The sequence below is a fragment of the Populus nigra genome, chromosome 8 (assembly GCF_951802175.1).
Source record: "Populus nigra chromosome 8, ddPopNigr1.1, whole genome shotgun sequence".
Lineage (NCBI taxonomy): Eukaryota > Viridiplantae > Streptophyta > Magnoliopsida > Malpighiales > Salicaceae > Populus > Populus nigra.
In genome coordinates, this window is record NC_084859.1 from 19345549 (window position 1) to 19368429 (window position 22881).

The following is a 22881-nucleotide window of genomic DNA, read 5'->3' on the forward strand; positions in this document are numbered from 1 at the left end:
AGCAGATAAAAAAAATAAAATCCAAAACAACTAAAATCATAGCAATACTTAGGCTCTACAATATCTCCGGGTTTCAAGAAGGAGGCACAATCAGAAACGGATCCAGAGAAAGTAAGTCATCATATGACACCACTGAGATTTATTTAAAAGGATCAAGAAAAAAAAAACTCAACATATTTAATTTCTCATAATAATAATAAAAATATTTATTTAGAAAATCCGTATAAGTAATAAGAAACTCTAAAAATAGAAGTATTAATCTCTAAAAATCCTTGCAACTCGATTAATTCACCCATGACAAGCGATCCAAATTATATATAATTAAAATATTTTTAAAAAAATTCAACATAGATTTTATTTCACTGAAAATAGAAGTGTTCATAAATTTCTATCCTTAATTGGGTGGTAATTCCTATAATTTAATTAATGATATGAGATTTACATCTAGAAAATTCCAAAAAAAAATAATTAAAAGAAAAGAAAAGAAAAGAAAAGTTCATATGAAATAAACAGTCGTCTTGTTATTCTTATAATGAAACACATAAGGGAAAAAAAATAAATCAAAGGCTGATTAATTAATTAATTAATATATTTCCTAATTATCAGTATAATCAGTATTTTATTAAAGGTAATTGATATCCATACATTTACTCAATTTCCAAACTTAATTTATAATGAAGAAATAGAAAGCAAAAAAGGCAAAAACTTCAAGGAGAAAAAAAAAAAACCCTAACCGACCACGAAAAAATAAGGGGTGGTAGCATGGTAGGAGGAGGAATCCATGCATAATAAGGATAACAACACACATATATATAAAACATAAACCCTAAGAAACCTATCATTAAGTACTTCTTAAAAAGAAAAACACAGCAATAGTTTTAGCGGCTATCCGCCAGCCTCGCTCCTCTCAATCTCACGAGACAAATCCTTGAAGTCAACATCCTCATCAATGCATAATCCTCTTTCCTTTCTTTTCACTCCTCGACACCACCACCACCACCATGTGAATATCTATTAACCTTCGCTGATCTCTTTATTATTGTTATGGATCTTCTTCTTCTTCTGATTACGAGCATCATTAACGTGTGAAAGAGCCTCTTCTTAATATCATGGTGTGATTTTTGTAGAGAGAAGGAAAAAACAAAGATTTGCGTAAGACAATGGAGAAGAAGAAGTATCCGATCGGACCAGAGAATTATGTTCTCTATGAAGAGATTGGTCAAGGTGCTACTGCTTCTGTTCATCGTGCCTTGTGTGTTCCTTTTAACGAGATTGTCGCTATCAAGATTCTCGACTTTGAACGTGATAACGCTGATCTGGTAAAGTTTCTCTCTTTTTGTTGCTTGATTTTTTTTCCCCGTGATCTTCATGTTATATTTTTTGTTTGTTGAATTTGATAAGGTGGGATTTCAATTCAAATTCCATTGTCAATATCATAGAGCGAAATCAAGTTTGAGAAAATATATATCTGGTATATGTAGGGCTAGTTCTCCACATACCTAATAGCTTGAAAATATATTTTTTTAAAACAGCCATGTACTAGAAAATTTTGGGCCATCGGATCGTGGGGTCATTAGAACTAGGAATAAAATTTAGTTTTTTTTGGTATTTTGTAGCAATGCTTCTGCTAGGTTTTGTGTTGTCATGTATTGGATCTTAACTGCACAGCATTATTTTCTTAATAACTAAAAGAAGTATGATTCTAAGCTTATTACAATTGGCTTTTGGGTGTGTTATCTATGATGGGCTATAGGAATAGTACTGTATTTTAAATTCTACCATCCTTTTCTTGTTTATTTTTTTATTTTTATTATTAATTTTGGTTTGTATATATGTGCTGCTTCTCTGACAGCGTACTATTTCACGGGAAGTGCAAACAATGATCTTGGTGGACCATCCTAATGTTCTCAAATCACACTGCTCCTTCGTCAGTGATCATAATTTGTGGGTTGTTATGCCATACATGTCTGGGGGCTCCTGTCTTCATATATTGAAGGCTGCTTATCCAGATGGTTTCGAGGAGTTGGTGATAGCAACAGTACTACGTGAGGTATTGAAGGGAATAGATTATCTTCATCATCAAGGCTACATACATCGCGATGTTAAAGTAAGTAAATATTGAATCTTTAAACCTTTTAGTCCTATCTTTATCTCCTAATTATCTTACCCTTTGTGCTATGCCTCATAGTAGCGCAGTTTTTGTTAAAATTTCTTATGAAGCACCTCAAGAATAGTGTTTTACACAACTATAACTCATTTATTTTGTTCTTTGACTGTGATTATGCTATGTTTTTTAAAGGCTGGAAATATTCTCGTTGATGGACGTGGCGCAGTCAAGTTGGGAGATTTTGGTGTTTCTGCTTGCCTTTTCGATTCTGGAGACAGGCAACGCACGAGGAATACATTTGTTGGGACGCCTTGCTGGTACGCATGCATGCTTTCAAGATTCGCACATAATAAGTTCTTGATTCTGTTTCTTAATTTATATACAACTATCAAGGCTAAAAAGCGTGTGCAATGGAGTTTACTGTAGAAATATTTAATTATATATGAAAAAAATTAATTCATATTCGAGAAAAGAATATTCAAGAAAAAACTCGTTAAACAAAATAATATTTATTCATACATCTACAAAAATTTTATATTGGAATCCACAGAAAGGATTCAATACATACTGTTGAAGATGCACAATGAGGATCATACCATTACGATTTTTTCATTTCTTGACAAATATAATCTGTTTCATTATTCTAAAAAATATGTGCAGGGATCTAAATTTTTTTAATACTGCAACCTGTCTTTTGTTTTTCAGGATGGCACCTGAGGTTATGGAGCAGTTAAACGGATATGACTTCAAGTAATTAGTCCATTCTCCTGTCAAGAGTTTCTCCATCTCGTATAGTTTAGATATCATGGAGCTGATGTTTAGCTGACAATTTTCCTACAGGGCTGATATCTGGTCATTTGGGATTACTGCTTTGGAGCTTGCACATGGCCATGCTCCTTTCTCAAAATATCCTCCAATGAAGGTGCCTAGACTGTATCCGCACATAATTGTTTGCATAATATTATGTCAAGCACCGTGACTTTTATCGCAATCTAAATCAAATTTTCTCTTGTGAAGGTGTTGCTTATGACCTTGCAAAATGCACCCCCTGGCCTGGATTTAGAAAGGGATAAGAAGTTCTCTAAGGTATGCTTTGAACGAACTCGGAGATTTTCTTACTAAAAAAGGAATGAGAAATAGCAGAGTTAATAGCGTTTGGTTCAAGCAAGTTGCATGATATGCCTTTGTGCTTTTTCTCCAGTCTTTCAAGCAGATGATTGCTAGTTGTTTGGTAAAAGATCCTTCGAAACGACCTTCTGCAAACAAGTTGTTAAAGCATTCCTTTTTCAAGCAAGCGAGGTCAAATGACTATATAGTACGGAAATTGTTGGATGGATTGCCCGATCTTGGTGATCGTATCCAGGCATTGAAGGTTTGTGAGTTAAATCTAAAATACATGGCTGCACCATTAATTAGACTTATTTCCTATTATGATTTTAATGGTACACATAAAAATCACCCCATTTTGAAATGCAGAGAAAGGAAGAAGACATGCTTGCTCAAAAGAAGATGCCCGATGGGGAAAAGGAGGAACGATCGCAGGTTCGAATGTTCTGTTGTCTAAAGTAGAGATTAATTCGATTGCCTAGTAGCACTACAATATTTTGCTGCTATAGTTATAGTCTGTCTGTTTGTTTACAGTATAACTTCGGTGGTGTTAATTCATAGTCTGTCATTAGTGTTTGGCCTGCATGCTTCATCGATACGAAAAATATACTTCCAAAGGAATCGGTTCTATCCGCTTGTATATCATTACACTTAATTTTTAATAGTTTGCTTGTAATTCTATGTAGAATGAATACAAACGAGGACTTAGCGATTGGAATTTCAACATTGAAGACGTGAAGGCTCAGGCTTCCCTGGTACAGCAATGGCTTATACGTACTGTTTCAAGTCAGTAACATTGGTTAGGATTCCCTGTCTCATGTTCTCTCTGGTTTTTTTATTCAGATACCAGATTCTGAGGACCCTATGACCGATAATAATCTGGGAGAAAGCTTGAATTCTTTGCCTACACTTGATGGAGTTGAAAAGCAACCAGACACGCAGAATTCTTCCCCGGGACAAGTCACAGAGATGATGGTATTTTGATATCTGGTTCTTGCAGCTTGTAGAGGGCTACTTGCTTCAATTTTCACCTTATTTTTCATGAATGTTTCTATGGTTCCTAATGCTCATAAATTTCTCAGGATGATGATGATGTCTCACAAAATCAAGCGGCCCGGCTTCCATTAGTCGACTCCTCTCTAAATATTGCCAAGTATTTTCCTAACCTAGTTTTTTTTTATCTTTATATAGCCACTTATGCCAGTAACCAGCACTGAGCAGCAGCACATCTGCAAGGAAAAGCTGATGCTCCGCATTCTCTTTAAATAAAACTCAATCCAATAGAAAATTCTCGTGTTTATGTCTCTGTGATTAATGCTGTAGATTTATATCTTTAATTTATTGTCAGAGAATCCATTAGCTATATATACATTGACTGAAATCTAATATGGATTATGAATTATTTTCAGAGTTAGATTTGTAAAATCCGATGATGACTCGAGCACTGCGAGTCCATGCCACGAACGACATGTTTCGCAAAATTCTTCACCTGGTTGTGATAGCCTTGAAGGCAATGCAGCTGAAAGGCCAGCTTTTAATATCAATGGAAAACCTAGGTTTGGCTCCTGATCCTGTGTATTAATTTGAACTTGGATTTTTATCATTGAATATATTCTACATTTTTTACATTTCACGCACTAACATGTGACTGAAGAATATTCTTTTTCACACATGAAAATTTATCTTAACATCCTTTCGCATGTTTTTACCAAGATTTTTGGTATCTATATAGTGAAAAGCTGCAAAATCAACCACCAAATAGTTCAAACGTCAGTGGAGCAACAATCGTTCAAGATGGAGATGACGGACCTTCTGAAAATCCTTCCAAAGCGTTACATAAACCATCAGGCAAATATTTAAATTTTCCTTCTTGCATTTCCTTTTCATATACTCGAATTCTCGGTTTCTCATTGCTTGGTACATGATGGCTTCTGTCTTGGATTTTCTTCGTTATTGTTGCATTTTCTTCGGACGTAAAAACAATTCCCAGGTTTGCATACCTTAATTGATATAGCATCCATTTTCTCTCTTGCTCTTATAAGTTATAAGGTAATTTCAGTTCGTCACATAATCAAAGAGTTGTTTTGCAGGAGCAAGCAGTGATGAACCTGATGAAAAAGCAAAGCTGCCGGTTGTTCAGCAAAGAGGACGATTCAAAGTTACTTCAGAGAACGTTGATATAGAGAAGGTGACTGAGTTTCTTCAGTCTCGATGTCCCTTCTTTCATTCAGATGGGATATAACTCACCTTTTCTTTTCAGGCTCTCTCACCTCAGCTGGTTCTGCAGAAGAGTTACAGCATGCAGGTTCGTAATTTTGAGGTCAGCACATTTGTGTCAATGTACCTGCTGCTATAGATTATCTGATTATTCTTTGATCTTTTCTAGTTTATGTTTCATTAGGCTCTAACAATTTTAAGGAATAACATGTGAATAAGATTTCTAAACACTAAATAATATAGTTTTAGTGGACAACTAAAAATCAAATGAGATGAATTAGTCTACTAAGATTGATTATGGTGAAGTTAGTAGAAACTAGCTCTTGAAAATGTAAGAAATGCTAAGATAATTCTAAGCTAAAAGTAACCCCACATAGAACTTCATGAAACCAACATAGAAATCACAAAGTAACCCTACATAGAATTTCATGAAAACAACATAGAAATCATACTTGGAAGGGGTGGACATTTAGCTAGAGCTGTAAGTGCGGTATATATCGAAACATTGCAAAAGAGAGTAAATTGGCAACATTAAAATGCATCTTCCAGGGAGTTTCGTTTAATATCCAAAAACAGCTCAGTCGGACAAGTAGGGCTGGTTGGTAGAGAACTTAACTTTCATATATTCTCCTTCGACAGACTATTCTGTGTGAAAAGGCACCACCATTAATTTTGTAGCTCTCAAAACTCAAAATCATCTAGGTTTCCTACTTTCAACTGTACTAATTAAAAAAATAACCAGTCAATTCTTTGTATATTTATGATTGTTAATTTGGAAAGTTTTATTGTTGTGCACAACTGATACAACTTAGTATTCCTTCAACAGGGCCTGGTCGATAACAGTTGTAGGAGCAGAATGACTTGTAATGGTTTTTCAGATTATTACTGGGATAGAGCAAAGCCTAAAACAAGTCCCAGGTCTTAAGTTAGCTAGGTTGTCTTGGACTAAAGATGTAAAACAATTTATCCTTTTTGATGCAATAAAATTTCAATTTTATTAGATATCACCTATTTAAATCACTTCACCTGGAAAAATAAAGGGTTCTGAGGTCTTGCCTGGAGCGCCTCAGCATCTCTCGACGACATTGCCTTATATTATAGGAAGAATTCCTCATTCACTGGAAAAGCCTTGTATTTCTCATTTAGCTCATTCGACGGTTTCTTGACCTTGTAGATCCATTTATACATGTCTTCGAGTTTCTTTGCTGCCTCCTTGGTTTCGTTTCACCTAAGATGAATTGCTACTCCTTGCCACTTGATATTTTTTATGCCTCTTCACATATCATTATCTTTACCACTTGTTTTTCTCTAACTAAGACTTGCAAATACAAAACTTGCGAATACAGTGAATCTTCTAAAATAAGCATGGTTTTTTCATGAGCTTCATATCTATCACCAGTCTATAAACGACTCTTTTCCTCCAGCTCCTCGCTAGTTAGACATGTATATTACTCCTTTATAATTGAATTTGACGGGTTAGTTTCCACCAAATTATTGATTTTTAGTAACTCTTCTTCTTCCATTACCTCTCTATCGAGCCACCGAATACTTTTTATTGACCATCATGATGAAGCTTCTCCGTCATCTAATTTAGTCAATATGCAAATTATGCTTAAATGTCCTATTATTCTTCACTGTCACCATGTTGAGTTGACTTGGGTGATAATGTTATGTTTCCTTAACATATTTTCTTTTTAGTAGACTATATTGAGCGTAATGTCCTTGCCTATCGTGGTTGAAACATTTTGTCATAGTTCATCACATCGATCATTATATCAATTTTCTTGATTCCAACGAGCTCTCCATATCTTAAGCCCATTTCTTGTTGCTTATTTGAATTATTATATATCATCTCCATTTTCTTTTGAATTTTTAAAATATTTACCGCTTGCTCGACCTTTTTTATAATTACTAAATAGATTTGCTTCATCTTTCTTTAGTTAAACTCAAGTCATTTGTTTAACTAAATTTTTCTCATTTGCTAATAAATTTTCTAAATCTTCAATAGATGGGTTGGATTGCCCATCCTCTAATTGAGTTGTTAAAACCAAAAAACACAGGTCTCAGGCCATGAATAATTATTCAGCTCATTCTATCTTATCTAATCTTAGATTGAGGTAAATGATTTTTAATTTTATGAAATATTAATTAATTTTCAAGTTATTTTGTTTTACTAACATCAACTTTCCTTCAAGATTTTATAATTGAATTTCTTTTTTTAAAAAAAAAAATAGTATTCCAAGCAGCTTTAAGTGTAATAGTATATTTGATGTTTCAACACTTCTTCAACTATAACCTTAATAATAAACATTGTTTTCTTACTTGAACCTTCCATTTATCGAGAAAATATTATTAATTCCATGTGAAAAACATTGAGAATTTATTTTTAAAGGGGGTTGTCCACTTTTAAAACAATGTTCAATGAAAAGATTTTTGTTACGAAAGGTGTTCATAACCTTTTTCACATGGAATTAATAATTGTATAATTAAATGAACTAATTAAAGCTATAGTGGAGATGAGTTTAAGGAGTTTTTCTATATTGAACATTTATTCATTAAACTTTTAGAGATTAGTTCTAATAACAATTAATTTTCAAGTTATTTTGTTTTACTAACATCAACTTTCCTTCAAGATTTTATAATTGAATTTCTTTTTTTAAAAAAAAAAAATAGTATTCCAAGCAGCTTTAAGTGTAATAGTATATTTGATGTTTCAACACTTCTTCAACTATAACCTTAATAATAAACATTGTTTTCTTACTTGAACCTTCCATTTATTTGAGAATTTATTTTTAAAGGGGGTTGTCCACTTTAAAAACAATGTTCAATGAAAAGATTTTTGTTACGAAAGGTGTTCATAACCTTTTTCACATGGAATTAATAATTGTATAATTAAATGAACTAATTAAAGCTATAGTGGAGATGAGTTTAAGGAGTTTTTCTATATTGAAAATTTATTCATTAAACTTTTAGAGATTAGTTCTAATAACAAAGAGTTTTGTGATGCTTTTTTTAGGGGAAATGCTTATGATAAAATGAGATATGAGCCTAGAGTTAAGATCACAAAAGTGAAGAATAGAATCGTACTTTATGTTGTGGTATCATGCAAGTACAAATCCACAAAACATTGCTAAAATAATTTTTGTACATAGTATTAATGTCTTGTATGACAAGCTCTAAAATACTTATAATATTTTATACATGCCCTTCAGGTTTATAAGTCTCTCATAATTGTCTAGACTGGTTTTTGCAAAGACAAAGTCTTTGAAGAGTCAAGTATGAAAGATTTTGTTACAAATAGAGATTCTCATACTAGGTCATGTTTTTATTGACGAACTCGTGGACCCATGGAGCTTGTCTCAGGCCTAGGTCTTTTTTCTAATGTCTGAGTGAGAAGATAAAGATCTATGATAACTGGATTGTTTAGAGTGGCTCTTGTGAGAGCAATGAATGTATATCTTTTTTAGTGTAAGAGTGTGAGTGTTACTCGTTTGCATTCTAACCTTTCTTTTAATGGAATTGGAGTTATTATTGCACACCTGGTGTGACATTCATGGGAGCTTGTTATTATTGTTATGTATGAGGTAGAGTGCGAAGATGCAGTTGCATCACTAGAACAATATTTTTGAGTAATTGCCCTTGGTTAGAGAGTTGTTAGAGACTTGGAAGAATTGGAGTCCCTATGGTAAAGAGATTAATCAATCTCCCTTGTACTAGAGTTTCGTTAACCATGGAAAGAGTTTTTGGTAAAAGGTGAAATGGAATTAAATGACTTTTTATTTAGTTTTTCACAAATAACATCACCGCATAAAAAATATTGGGTTTTTCATAGTCTGCTATGTTATATTGAGTTGTGAGTTGGGAGTTCTGAAAAAATAAGTCTTTTATGGAATAAAAAACTTTCTGATATTTAAATTAATATTTATTGAAAAGAATAAAATAATATATATAAAAAATACACCGTGTGCATATCTAGGTGTAGTCTTTATCTAGCTCTGTTCAAAGTTGGTATTTGCTCAGTGAAACCAGGAGTATTACACTTAGCTTAGAATTTATTCATGCAGGAGAAAATCATATCATTAGCCAATTAAGGTAGCTCATTGGTTGGTGCAAACTTGGATTCTATGCATGGTACATGATTGGAAAAGAATTAAGTTGGCATGTTAATATAACGGGGTATATTTTTTTTTATTGGATAGGCTAGTACTTGACGTAGCATAAAGATAACTATTAGTGATAAATATGGAATCTTGATTGTGCAGGACAAGCAAGACAAAAATAAAATAAAATATGTACTTCATGTAAAATTATCAGATAATAATTTAAAGAATTAAACATAAAGGTGCGTACCATGTAGCTGATAAAAAATAAGAGAGAAAATTGGGTTGCTTGCTAGCCAGGCGATGAAAGAGGTTAGGTTGCTGGCCATGTCGCACTTTTTAATTAGATCATTAGAAAATTGACTCTCTCTAGAGGGCAGGTTTTTGTGCATATGGTGCTTGATGCTTTTTGATGATCCCAATCTCATGAACCAAAAATGTTTGCATTCTTTATCGTGTTCTTCTCTCATGACAATGTTATGTTTTATATAGGTGCTTACCCAACATCCTGGAATTTCTTTCCCATCAATATCTGAAGCCATACCATCAACTCTTTCGGGTCATTCTCAGTTTCCAGTATTGCATTCTGTTTTACAGACAAATATTACTCAAAGGGTATGTCTTCCCCAGTTTAGTTTCATATTTTTTCCATCCTAAATGTAATGAAAACTTCTTCATTTGTCTACTCTTTTCTCCCCTCGACAGGATGGTATTCTGTATCTGATGAGGCAAATGTCTGGAGGTGACACTGCAGGTACAGCAATTACTTGCCTTCTGAGTAAGCTATTCTTCCTTACTCTGTTCTGTTTTCTTACTTGAATATGGATTTTAATTTCCTAGGCAACCGAACGATTGACGGGGGATGGACAACGGCACAAGGGGTGTCTACAGAGAAATCTTTGGCACGTAATTCTAGCGCTGGTTGCTTTCAAATGCTTATGTTGATTCTCTTACAGTTTATATAGTCTCCATTCCCCAGTCAAGTTTTGTGATTTCAGTTGCATTTATTTTCTGAACTAGGTTGTTCTACTTTGTTCTTGAAGCTAAGGGAATTTTGTGTGGGATTTGCAGCTAGAAGCAGCTCATGATAGGGAAAAGGACTTGCTTCATGAAATAGCCGAGTTGCAACGGAGGTAATTGTAATGCTATGCAAATGAATTTGCGTGATGTAGTCACATTTGTATCAAAGTAGAAATGAAATCTTCGTCTCCACCTTTTTCTGTAAATATAGGCTTATACGAACACAGGAAGAGCTCCAAAAGTATAAAACAGAAAATTCTCAGGTTAGCACTTGATATCCCTTGAGTCAAAACCTCACCACCCTACACGAGGATTTCGGGTGTGATTTCCTTATCCAAATGAAGCTTGATTGATGCAGAACAGATCTCAAAAAGCTGACTAGCTACACGGATGAAGCTCATAGAAGAGACAGGCTCTAGCTAGATTAATCTTTGACACAGAAGAGTTATTGCTGGCAGTTCATTGTTTTTGTAGCACAGACTTGCTTCAGCTTGTAATGTTACATACCCCACATGTGCAGATTCACCATTGTTAATTTGATATACCAAAAATGTAAACAAGTAAAGGTTTCTTTCTATAAATCAACTTGTTAGTGTACATACTCCTTGAGGCTAGTAGTAGGCGTACGTACATTCATGATTCACCTATGTAAGAAAATGTATACATTCATGTGCGTTTTCGTGTTCTAGTTCTGCTTTCTTCGAAGAGAAATCTACTGTACTGAGCCTTCTCAGATGCATTTGGATCATGCCATCTGAACTTTTCATTGACATCCTTCTCAAAATCTTATAGGGGTTTTGCTCTGATGATTTAAGGTTTCGACCTGTGAACTCGATCATGTCGAATTATCAGGGTCAGTTGTTATATGGTTTCTCAGCAGCTATTATTTCGTTTCACAACGAGTCAATTTTAATTTTTTAAAAAAATATTAAGAGTATTAAAACAAAAATATTTTAATAATATTATTAAATATAACCAAATGAATTAAATTTTAAACATTTATTTAACGTTTTGTCAGACCCAAGTTATTCAGGTCAATCAGTCATAACCCAAGATATTTGGGTCTAATACCCACATTTGATTCAAGAGTTTTAAGTTTATCAAACATGTCAGACCTAAATAAATATGAGTTTTGCACAGCTTTTTAAATTTAAAAATAATAAAACAATATCTAAATACAAAAATATCCCCTATTACACAAAAAACATAAATAAGCAGAAACTTATTTTTTGTCTATTATATGGCTAAAGATGTATTTGAATTATTTAATAATTTATGAAATGTCAAAAAAAAATTATGTGTAATAAGTATTAATTTTGTTAATATTGGGATAGAATAATATTTTTACTATATAAATAAAACATAAAAAGACAATAATCATATCTCTGCTAAAACATTTAATAACCAATAATCATATAAAAAATATTAAAATACTCTCATAACCAGGACTTCAATTTTTTCAATCGAATGACAATAATAATTTAACTTTCAATAAAAGACAATATTAGTCCTATCTTAAGCCTTCAGAGCTTGGAAAATTCATTATGCAATTTTACAATAAACTGTATTTTGGTTCACAGTATATTTATACAGAGTTGCTAAATTTAAGACGCTGAGTTTGATATAAATATCAAATCTGATTATCTTGAATCTTGAATCAAGTATAATTTGACTTTATGATGATGGTCATGATCTCTACAATCATCAAAACAAAAGCAAACAATATTTATTAGGAGCTATTCTAAAATTTAATTATTTTATTTAAAATATTAAAATTATAATATATTATGAATTGAATTCAAATCTATTTATGTCAATTTAACAGTTAATTTAATTTCAAACATATAGAAAGCAATTCATATACATCTCTCAACAAATCATATCGCTAAACAAATTACAAAATCATGTATCGCAAGTAAATGAATATATATACATGATAATTTTTAAAAAATCAAGATATATGTAACAACACCTAATCTTCATCCATCCAAATAATTAAACATGTCAGATTTTTAGGTGTCATCACTGCAAGCTCTTGCTTCTGTTTTTATTACATTATAATAATTATAATCATGATATATTGATTATGATGGCTAAAAATATAAATACTAAATTTTCTGACATTATAAATTTATCACATTTTTTCATTTTAAAAAATAAGTATTTTTTTTCAATGATCCGATCTAGATATACTCCTGAGACAAATCTCTTCTTCTTAAGGCACGCTAGATTGATACATTCAAAACAATTTCTTCATATTCCAACGATCATCCTCGAGAAATTCATAGTAAGAAAAAATTATATTATTTTAAAAAACAAAAAAAAACGCCATTTTTACCCTGTGAATTTGTCATTGAGAAGTCACTAGCTTGACGATAGTTTATCAAAAATATTCATTTAATCCCTATTTCATAAAAAAAAAAAATCAGAAAATAACATAAATTCATAAAAGTACTAAGATATAAGAAAACGGGCACAAAAGGACTAAAATAAAACAGATATAAGAATAGGAATTAAATATATAGTTTCTAAAACTACAATAACCAACTAATCAGTTTGGTTAAATTATAGGACTGAGTTACAATTAACACAACTCCTTTATGCGTTGATATTAAACTTGACCCGGCCAGCTGGGTCCACCTATAAAAAAATTAATTTAGAATTGACCCGATTATTTTGGCGAATTAACTAACTACCTGATAAAAAGCTCGATTGGCCCTTTTTTTTAACAAACGGGTTAATTCACCTGGTTTGTGACCCGAGACTCAGACCAGCTCTACCCGAGTCGGGCATAATAGCCACGCCTTTAATTACCAAAATTGAAGGGTTCAGGCTTCAAAGCAGAGGGCCTAATTTATAATTAACACTCAAAAGCAGAAGCGGCAGGCAGCCCTTAGCATTAGCAAGCAACCAACCATTCTCTACCTTTGACGGCTCTCTTACATTACATAGAACCTGATTCTGCCAAAAAGCAAGGCATCAAGTTAAAGCACTTTGCAAACAGGTGTACTTCTGTCTGAACTGCGTTGCATTGTTTTTTGCCTGTCATAAATCCATGGAGGAGAATTTGCTATCATCAGTACGTACCACAGTGTTTAAAGAATCAGAAGCTCTTGATGGGAAATGCATTAAAATTGAAGGTTATGATTTTAATCAAGGAGTGAACTACTCTAAGCTTCTCAAATCCATGGTCTCTACCGGGTTTCAAGCTTCCAACCTTGGAGATGCCATTCAAGTTGTTAATAACATGGTTAGTAAGTTAATCTCGTTTCTTTAAAACCCTAGAATTTTTTTCTTTTGGGCTCTTTTTTTTATGTTTTTGGATGATTCTATGTCTTTTTGTGTTTGATTTTGATACCTAATTAGTTGATTTAATGAGTTTTTTTTTTCTGGAATGAAGCTAGACTGGAGGCTTGCTGATGAAGAGATAACAGAAGATTGTAGTGATGAGGAGAGGGAGTTGGCCTATAGAGAGTCTGTGAGATGCAAACTGTTCTTGGGTTTTACATCAAATCTTGTTTCTTCAGGTGTTAGAGATACAATTCGATATCTTGTTCAGCATCATATGGTGAGTTAATTTCTTGGTTTAATATTGATTGATATATTCGTTGTCTTGTGTTTGATGGAATGGCGCGAAGATGTTTATGTGGAAACTGTGCCAACATAAATACAAAGCAGAATCAAATGGTTATTGACAATTTTGGGTTGGCATTGAAATTTCCCCTTTAATTGGATATGCTGGATGCCCTGTAACAAAAAATATTGCCTATTGGTTTTCTCCTTGTTGGTTGTATTGCAAATCTTTAAACTTTAGAGCTGTTCGCTTAAGATGTTTGCATTATTCTAACTATTTGGGCTTGTTTTATGAGAAAGTATATATAGAGGTCAGGTACTTGTGAAACCTATGATCATCTTAATGTCATTTATAAAAAATTTAAGGTTTCTGAATCAATGTGTTGCATCAATTCGCCGTTATTTGGCTGTAACCTGTAAATAATTTTAAGCTGTCCACCCTCTTGATTGTATTCTTGCCTTTCATCTCAAATTGGTTTATGCATGCCTTATTTGTAAGATGACTGCAGGTTGATGTAGTGGTTACAACGGCAGGTGGCATAGAAGAAGATCTTATAAAATGCCTGGCACCAACATACAAAGGTGACTTTTCTCTACCTGGGGCTCAATTACGATCAAAAGGGTTGAATCGAATTGGTAACTTGTTGGTACCTAATGACAACTACTGCAAATTTGAGGATTGGATCATTCCAATCTTTGACCAAATGTTGAAGGAACAAATTGAAGAGGTATTTCTCTCATAGTCACAACAACTATGTTTCTGTGCGTGAGTTTGAGGAATGTTTGCTGAGTTTTTTTTTCCTTTTCCCCATCCATTATTTTCTCTGACAAACATGCTGTCAAAAGTTGTACTTTTAGATATTTTAACTGATCTGTCATGCTGACATACCAACAAATAAAAGCCACATCTGCACTATATTAGCAAATATCTAAATCTGAACTGATTTGGTTGGTTTTAAAGAGTTGAGACACAAAACTTAGAAAAAAGCTAGCGGCAGTACTTGATTCATCAATTGCTTTTTTTCCCTCCTGGTAAAATTGATTGCTAAAATCTAAATATATTAATTTAGGATTTACTCATTTGATTTACTTTAGAAGAAAGCTCCATCATCCTTATCACATCTTCTTTTGGGCATTGCAGAATTTCACCTGGACACCTTCTAAATTAATAGCTCGCATGGGGAAAGAAATAAGTAATGAGAGTTCATACCTTTATTGGGCATATAAGGTAAGTGATTTATCCGCTCTCAGCTGACATGGTTCATTTATATGAGAATTATTTTCGTGAGATTTATTCAAACTATTATCACCTATTTGGTTGTTTCATCTGCTATTCTCATTTTTTCATTCTATTTCTACAATAATTGTGTTATGTGCATTTGTTACACGTGCCACATTGATGCCAAATATATGGTTGCTGTGGATTTAGTTCTAGTTTTCACATAGTAGATGGTACATTGTTATTTGTCCCCCCTATTTGTAATGACAGTCAATTTTGTGGTTCTTTTGTGAATCTTTGTTAAATAACAATAAAATATCACAGCTCTTAGATTTTGATCTGTCAATCAAACCAATTGCTCCTTTGCAACGTGGGATGAGGTGATAAAGACATGAAAATTACACTATGTAGCAAGGAACACTGGAAAATCTGATATGTTATTCTTTTCGATGTTATTAATTCTATGAGAACAATGGCGTTAACATTTTTGTGCGTTTTGTGAGTTGATATTGCTTTTTATGTTTTTCAGAACGACATTCCAGTATTCTGTCCAGGCTTAACAGATGGTTCTCTAGGGGACATGCTATACTTTCATTCCTTCCACAACCCTGGTCTAATTGTTGACATAGTTCAAGGTTCGTGTTTGCTTCTGCAATGCTATTTTTTTCATGATAAATATAATTTGAGATGCAAACCCTATAATAGATACTTTTTGAGCAGATATTAGAGCCATGAATGGTGAAGCTGTCCACGCAAGTCCTAGAAAAACTGGTATCATCATTCTTGGAGGTGGGCTTCCTAAGCATCATATATGCAATGCCAATATGATGCGCAACGGTGCAGATTATGCTGTATTCATCAATACAGCACAAGAATTTGATGGGAGTGATTCTGGTGCTCATCCTGATGAGGCTGTATCTTGGGGGAAAATACGAGGTTCTGCTAAAACTGTTAAGGTATGGGTTACTTTCTCTTCATTCCTCCTTTGCTTAAACCCTGTCAGGTTTTGTTATCAATGCCACTTGCAGATTTCACAATTAGCTACGAGCATCATACTTCTGTGCTTTATTTCCTTTCGTGTATGAATTGTGAGATTCCATTGCAGTTTCCTCTTCTAATGATATTCTGTTTTCAGTGCGATAATAATTCTTCTTCCATCTTGTTGGATTTCACCAGGTCCACTGTGATGCAACTATTGCTTTTCCTCTCCTGGTTGCTGAAACATTTGCCCCTAGGAGGAACAGATTCTGCAGCAGTACTCAAAGCTAGGGCTGTGTGCAATTCTTGGCCAGAAAATTGATTCATTTTTATTTGTATTATGACTGAACGATCCTCAGGATGGGTAGTGGGCTCCATTGATGCCAGAAACTTCTTTTTTTTTCCCTCAGAATTAAGGGATCCGCCAGAAGACACTGCTCTCAGCCCCAAACCATTGTTGCCTCTACTGGGAGTAGCATAACCAATTGAATTGCGCTACTCCAAGCAGCGCCTCCTAGTTGCGTTATTTATTGCAAGTTGCGCAACCAACTAAATTATGCTAGTTCCCAAATTTATTGACTGATATTTTCAAAAGAAAAACTCGTATCTGCTGTTGGAACCATATATTTAGAAAATGTACTAGATATAGAAAGATTAATCATGCCGGTTGGTTACTCAGTACTCGGTCATCGCTTGTGTCACCGAGAGATGGGTAACATGGTCAAAGTGAGAAGACGATGCTCGGAACATTCAGAGTCGGGCTATTTTTAGGAAAAAAGTACGAGGTAGCTTTCATGGTAAACCTGACACAAAGCTCAACAAGTTGAGAGAACCTCCGCCATCCCCTGACCTTTTTCAACCAAACAGAAGTCCCAGCAGGCTCGGTTAAACAGAAAAACTTATTTTGACGAAAAGAGACCACCTTTCTTATCCACCCAAAGCATATAAAAACTCCCTTTGCCTCTCTTATCAATTTTCAAAAATTATCTTAAATTTTCTTCACCCTTCTATCTTACCAGTAATGCACCCGCACCATCCACAGCAAAACCTCTACTCGGTAAGGCACCTGCTCCATCAATGGCAAAGCCTCCAGCTGCTACTGCACCAAAAGCTACCTCCTCCTTCCATGTCTAACTCGCCTGTGGGAGGACTGCCACCAATAGTTGCCAATTGCCCTGTTTCAGATTCTCCAATTTGCAACGGTTGGTCCAATAGCGGCAACTCCTGTTACAGATGGCCCTTTGGCAGAAGCTCCGTTAGGCGACAAATCTGGTGCTCCTGTCATTAAAGCTGGAAATAGCCTTGCTTTAGTCTCACTGATTCTCCTCTTGGCAGTTGGCAGTGGTTCTGGCCTAGATTGTGTACAGCAAAAATAGATGAGGTTAGAAAGATTAATTAGGTTCTTAATCCTTTAGACTTGCCAAATCGATGGCAAGTTGCATGGACGTAGTGCTTCTTAATTAGTATCATCTATCAGGCCTCCATAAGCCATTGCGATCCCGAATCAGACCTCCTGTCCCTGCCTTTCCAGATTACCTAGCGAACTCATCAGTATTAACTCCGACGATTCCATAAGCAGGACAACTCCATGACACCAACTGGGACTACTTTCTTTCTAAAGGAGACTCGCAATCCCCGAAGACCACATTACAGTCAGCAAATATCTGTCGTATGCTCCATAATCGAGATTTCCAATTAACAACTTCCCTTCAATGGTAAACTTGGCCAAATTTCCGAGCAAGAAAATAGAAAAAAACGCATGCTGTCCCGTTCTGCTTGTTGAAATATACTCTTCATTAACCAATCATTCCATTCCACCCTTTACCAAAGAAGCTATGCGTGATCGACCCGCCAGGATATTGAAGCCAAATATCCTTAGCCCACACAAAATCACGAAGACCAGGAACAGCTTTAGCAAATAACATCTTAACAAATGGTAATGGAGTTGATGGTTACTATTAGAACAAATAGTGAAATGTGGTCGGTTTCATTGTTTTGCTCGTTCTTCATTGCCAGGCAAAGAGAGATTTGTCCATGCTCCATCCATGCGACGCTAGAACTCCATTTTGAGAATGCTTTTTTCACAACTTTACCTCAATATGCTTTTAGTTGGGACGAATTAAGTGAAATTATGTTACAATCTTTTCTCTAATGTTTAAGCAAAGAACATTTGAAGAGCTTCCATACCTGTTAAAAAGAAATACCAAGAGAGGCATAAAATGATTTATCACGAAAAGGATGAGAGAAAAATGAAAACTTCTACCAAGAACAAAAAAAAAAAAAAAACCCTCTCTTTTAAGTCATGCTTCCCTCAGGGATCAAGATCCTCAGCAAATAAAGCTTGTATTCAAAGCAAGGTTACAAGTGATCAAGCTTCTCTCAGCAAGAATCAAATCCAAGCATGATCAAGCATCCAAATTACGCGATGATCAAGCATTCAAGCATGTGAAAAAAGTTTAGCATAGAGACATTTGGAATAAATTGAAAGCAAAGGGCCCATGGAAATCTTTTATGTAAATACTAATATTACATACATATGGTATTAGAAAGTGAGAAGAGAGACTAGTCTTCCTTAGCATTTGAGTTGTAAAAGAAAAAAAAATGATGTAAAATTTGAAGGGTAAAATCAATAATTATTATTATTATTATTATTATTATTATTGACTTGGATCAGACATCCCCTTGAAGACCCGAGAAACTTGGAGCTGGAAAGGAACACATCACCCAAGTTACTTAGGTGTAGCAAGAGCGCAGACCCAAATCAATTGGGTCTTACAAGACTATGAGTTCTTAATCAGGACCTAAGGCTAATGGGTCTTGATGCCAATACTCAAAGCTAATGGATCCTGCGTTAGAACTCAATTCTTTTGGGTCCTGCGTCAGGATTCAAGTTGCTTGGTTGCGGTGTCCGGACTCAATTTTCTCCTGTGCGATGTCAGGACCCAATATAGTTCGGTCAACCGTCTAATTGGTCCTAACGTCAGGACCCAAGGCAAATAGGTCATTGACATGACCCAATTCTCTTGGGTCCACGCCAAGACCCAAAGTTCTTAGGTTTCTAAATATAATTATTTGTATTATAAATATTATTATTTTATTATAATTAATATTATTATTAAAATAATTCATAAATTTGAAAAAAAAAATATTATCAATATTGAAAAACAACCATAGATTTGATTTGAAGGGTAAAATAAAATAATAATTATTATTATTATTCAATTTAGAAAAACTATCATTATTATTGAAGAAAAACCATAATTTTTTTAAAGATTAAAAAATATACTAATTTAAACATACAAGTTAAATATTATTATTAGTATTTAAATCTTATTTTTGGATTCGGTATTGCAGTCAAACCCAACACCCTTGAGTTTAAAATTTTTATAATATTTTTTATAAAAATAAACTCGTGGTATATTGCGCACCTTTAAGATCTGTTTAAGAGTGTGATTGCGGTTGCTTTTCAAAGTGCTTTTTATGCCGAAATGCATCAAAATAATATTTTTTTTATTTTTAAAAAATTATTTTTGAAATAGCACATTAAAACAATTCAAAACATAAAAAAATATTAATCTTTAACAAAATAAAAAATAAAAATAAAAGTAGACAGGTGGACTTGCATGTTTTGTGTGAAAGACTCACACGTAGTCATCATCACAAGACGGGTGGACTTGCATGTTTTGTGTGAAAGATTGCGGTAAGTCCCATTTTGTTTCCTATTACAATCATATAAAGACCAACCAAAATCTTCTCTAACATTAATACACAAGTCACGAGTTCGGAAGAATTCCTAGGACGATTAATCTCTAGGATAATTAGTTATGGATAGAAAAACTGTTAACGTTGAGATCGAGTCCAAGAAAGAAGTTCCAGCTGAAGCTTTGGCTGCTGCTCGGCATGAGCTAGGTGAACATAATGGTATTAACATGTCGATCGAGGCCTCTAGTACCTTCACCTTCAAGGATTCCGATGCCATGAACCGTGCGTTCCTCGGCGAGGTCGGTCCCAAGGCCGGGATTTACATCTATAGTCGTCACTTAAACCCCACCACATTAAACCTCGGCAGTCAGATTGCTGCCATGGAAGGAACTGAGACTGCCTATTGCACTGCTAGTGGTAAGAGTTATTTATTTCTTAATTTGATTTGATGGATCGGAGCGATGCATAGGGGGCTTAAATTTACAAGTATTGTTACTGACTCTTTTTGCAGGTATGTCTGCGATATCATCAGTGTTCCTGCAGCTTTGCAACACTGGTGGGCATGTGGTGGCAGCGAAGGCTCTCTATGGTGGAACTCACGCCTTGTTAACCCATTTCTTACCACAGAAATGCAACATAACAACAACGTTTGTGGACATTGTTGATCTCGAGGAGGTTGATAAAGCGATGATCGAAGGAAAGACCAGTGTGTTGTACTTTGAATCCATCTCGAACCCAACTTTGATTGTCGCAAACATCCCTGAATTGAGCAAAATAGCACATGCAAAAGGGGTCAAGTTGGTGGTGGACAATACTTTTGCTCCATTGATTCTCTCCCCGGCAAAGCTTGGGGCAGATGTGGTTGTGCATAGCATCTCCAAGTATATTAGTGGTGAAGCTGATATTATCGCAGGTACTCTTTAATAGCTTTAATTCCGTGGTAGAATTACAAGTTTTTTGATGATTACTGTTAGAAGAAAAACAAAATTCATAGGATTTCTCATTTTAACAACACGATTAAAGGTGGACCCTTAGGACAAAATGGATTTATGGAATTGAAACCTCATCAATTGATTCACAAAATCTCTAAAAAATTCTTGTTTTCAGAAATTTTAATTGATTCGAAGGTATCTAGCTGATTTTCGTGGTTTAATTGATGGGGTTGGCAAGAGTTTTTTCCTTTCTTTATCTAACCAGTGGATCTTATCTTGAATAGAGTGCATAGAAAAGTATGATTCTCGGATTATTATTGGAATGTCTATCCACAGTCTTAAAGATGTGCGAAACAAAGAGAGAAAAAGTATTCTAATGCTTTCATGGAATTTCGTAGGTGCGATTTGTGGGCCTGCTGATATAGTGGAACAAATGAGAGACCTTCACGGAGGGCCTTTGATGTTTCTTGGCCCAACAATGAATCCCAAGTTAGCCTTCGAGATATCAGGGAGAATCCCTCACCTGAGCATGAGGATGAAGAAACATTGCAAACGAGCAATGAAGTATGTCACCAAGATGAAGGAACTGGACCCTAACCTAGATGTCTTATACCCCGGGCTTAAAGAGCATCCACAGCACAGTCTCTTGAAGTCCATGTCTAATAAGGATTATGGGTTCGGTGGGGTTTTCTGCATTGACATGAAAACTGAAGGAAGGGCCTGTCGCTTGATGGACAAATTGCAAAACAGCACCAAATTTGGGTTCATGGGCGTTAGCTTCGGCTATTATGAGACCCTCATGACTTGCTCTTCCAGGAGCACTAATAGTATGATGGACACCAAGGAAAAGGAAAGTGCCGGCATTTCACCAGGGCTGGTAAGATTTTCGGTGGGATACGTGGGGACTTTTGAGCAGAAATGGAGCCAATTCACCAAGGCATATTCAGAAATGTAATTCTGGGTTTTTTCCGGCAAGCTCAGACCTTCGGTTCCAATCTATCTTGCGAAAATTAAACAATCACTCTCATGTTTATGCCTGCCTTGCATGTTATAGCATTTCAGATCTCATGAGAGATATGAATTGAGACGATAATTCTCAAATGCATAATTATCATAAAGGGATAATGATATATCATAGAAGCGTATGAAGTTTCATATTTCACAATGAGTATCTCAGCTTTAATATTTATCGATCATCTGTTATAACAATATTACACTGATCAAGTGTCTCGGCTTATGTTAATTTGTTGAATTATTCATTAAATGATGACATGAAAACTAAAATCTTATATATAAAAAAAAGGCGTTTCTTTTAAAACATTGTGATTATGAAATCGGAGTTGTAAAAATTGCTTCTTAACTCAGTTTATGGCATAATATACCTAACATAAACCCTAATCTGTAAGGTTTTATATTTCATATCATGTTTTAATGCATATGTCAGTACATTCATAGCGTACATTCATTAAGGTATTTGACTGTGTTGTTATTGATATCTGAACAACTTAATTAATAAAAATTAAAGTTAAAACATCAATCTATATAAATAAAAGAAATTTAGACACTTCATATATCAATTTTCACCAGAAAGAAAAACCCTAGACACCATTATCTCAACACACAATAAATAAAAAGAATTCAATGGGTTTGACTAGATTGTGAGTAAATATGAGTTTTAGCTTGATGTCAAAGGAAACAAAACCTCTCTCACCCTAAGGGCTTCTTTTAAGTCAAGGTTCCCTCAGGGATCAAGATCCTCAGCAAATCAAGCATGTATTTAAAGCAAGGTTACAAGTGATCAAGCTTCTCTCGAAAAGAATCAAATCCAAGCATCCCAATTAAGCGATGATCAAGCATTCAAGCATGTGAAAAAAGTTTAGCATAAAGACATTTGGAATAAATTTAAAGCAAGGGCCCATGGAGATT

General features: G+C 34.4%; 3 protein-coding genes across 5 annotated transcripts; all 3 read left to right on the plus strand.

Moving 5' to 3' along the window:
* Positions 1-1160: 1160 nt before the first annotated feature.
* LOC133702000 (uncharacterized) lies at positions 1161-11309 on the plus strand. The gene is made up of 20 exons (XM_062126185.1): positions 1161-1319; positions 1853-2107; positions 2300-2424; positions 2813-2857; positions 2948-3029; positions 3125-3193; positions 3309-3479; positions 3584-3649; positions 3901-3988; positions 4065-4189; positions 4297-4367; positions 4624-4770; positions 4947-5062; positions 5305-5402; positions 10024-10146; positions 10237-10285; positions 10372-10433; positions 10603-10664; positions 10763-10814; positions 11241-11309. The coding sequence occupies exons 1-20, from the start codon at positions 1161-1163 to the stop codon at positions 11307-11309; spliced, it is 2034 nt and encodes a 677-aa protein (XP_061982169.1).
* A 2071-nt stretch (positions 11310-13380) lies between these two features.
* Positions 13381-16921, plus strand: LOC133700754 (deoxyhypusine synthase). Of its 3 annotated transcripts, none has more exons than XM_062124405.1 (7): positions 13381-13801; positions 13952-14119; positions 14634-14852; positions 15266-15352; positions 15873-15978; positions 16064-16299; positions 16520-16921. In XM_062124405.1, the coding sequence occupies exons 1-7, from the start codon at positions 13607-13609 to the stop codon at positions 16610-16612; spliced, it is 1104 nt and encodes a 367-aa protein (XP_061980389.1). In that variant the 5' UTR covers positions 13381-13606; the 3' UTR covers positions 16613-16921. The 3 variants fall into 3 exon arrangements, with proteins under 3 accessions (XP_061980389.1, XP_061980391.1, XP_061980390.1); XM_062124407.1 differs by having other exon boundaries at positions 13660-13801; positions 13956-14119; positions 14624-14852; XM_062124406.1 differs by having other exon boundaries at positions 13660-13801; positions 13956-14119.
* Positions 16922-20070: 3149 nt separating this feature from the next.
* LOC133700442 (methionine gamma-lyase-like) lies at positions 20071-21992 on the plus strand. Its single transcript, XM_062123970.1, has 3 exons — positions 20071-20440; positions 20535-20936; positions 21354-21992. The coding sequence occupies exons 1-3, from the start codon at positions 20146-20148 to the stop codon at positions 21908-21910; spliced, it is 1254 nt and encodes a 417-aa protein (XP_061979954.1). The 5' UTR covers positions 20071-20145; the 3' UTR covers positions 21911-21992.
* Positions 21993-22881: the final 889 nt, after the last annotated feature.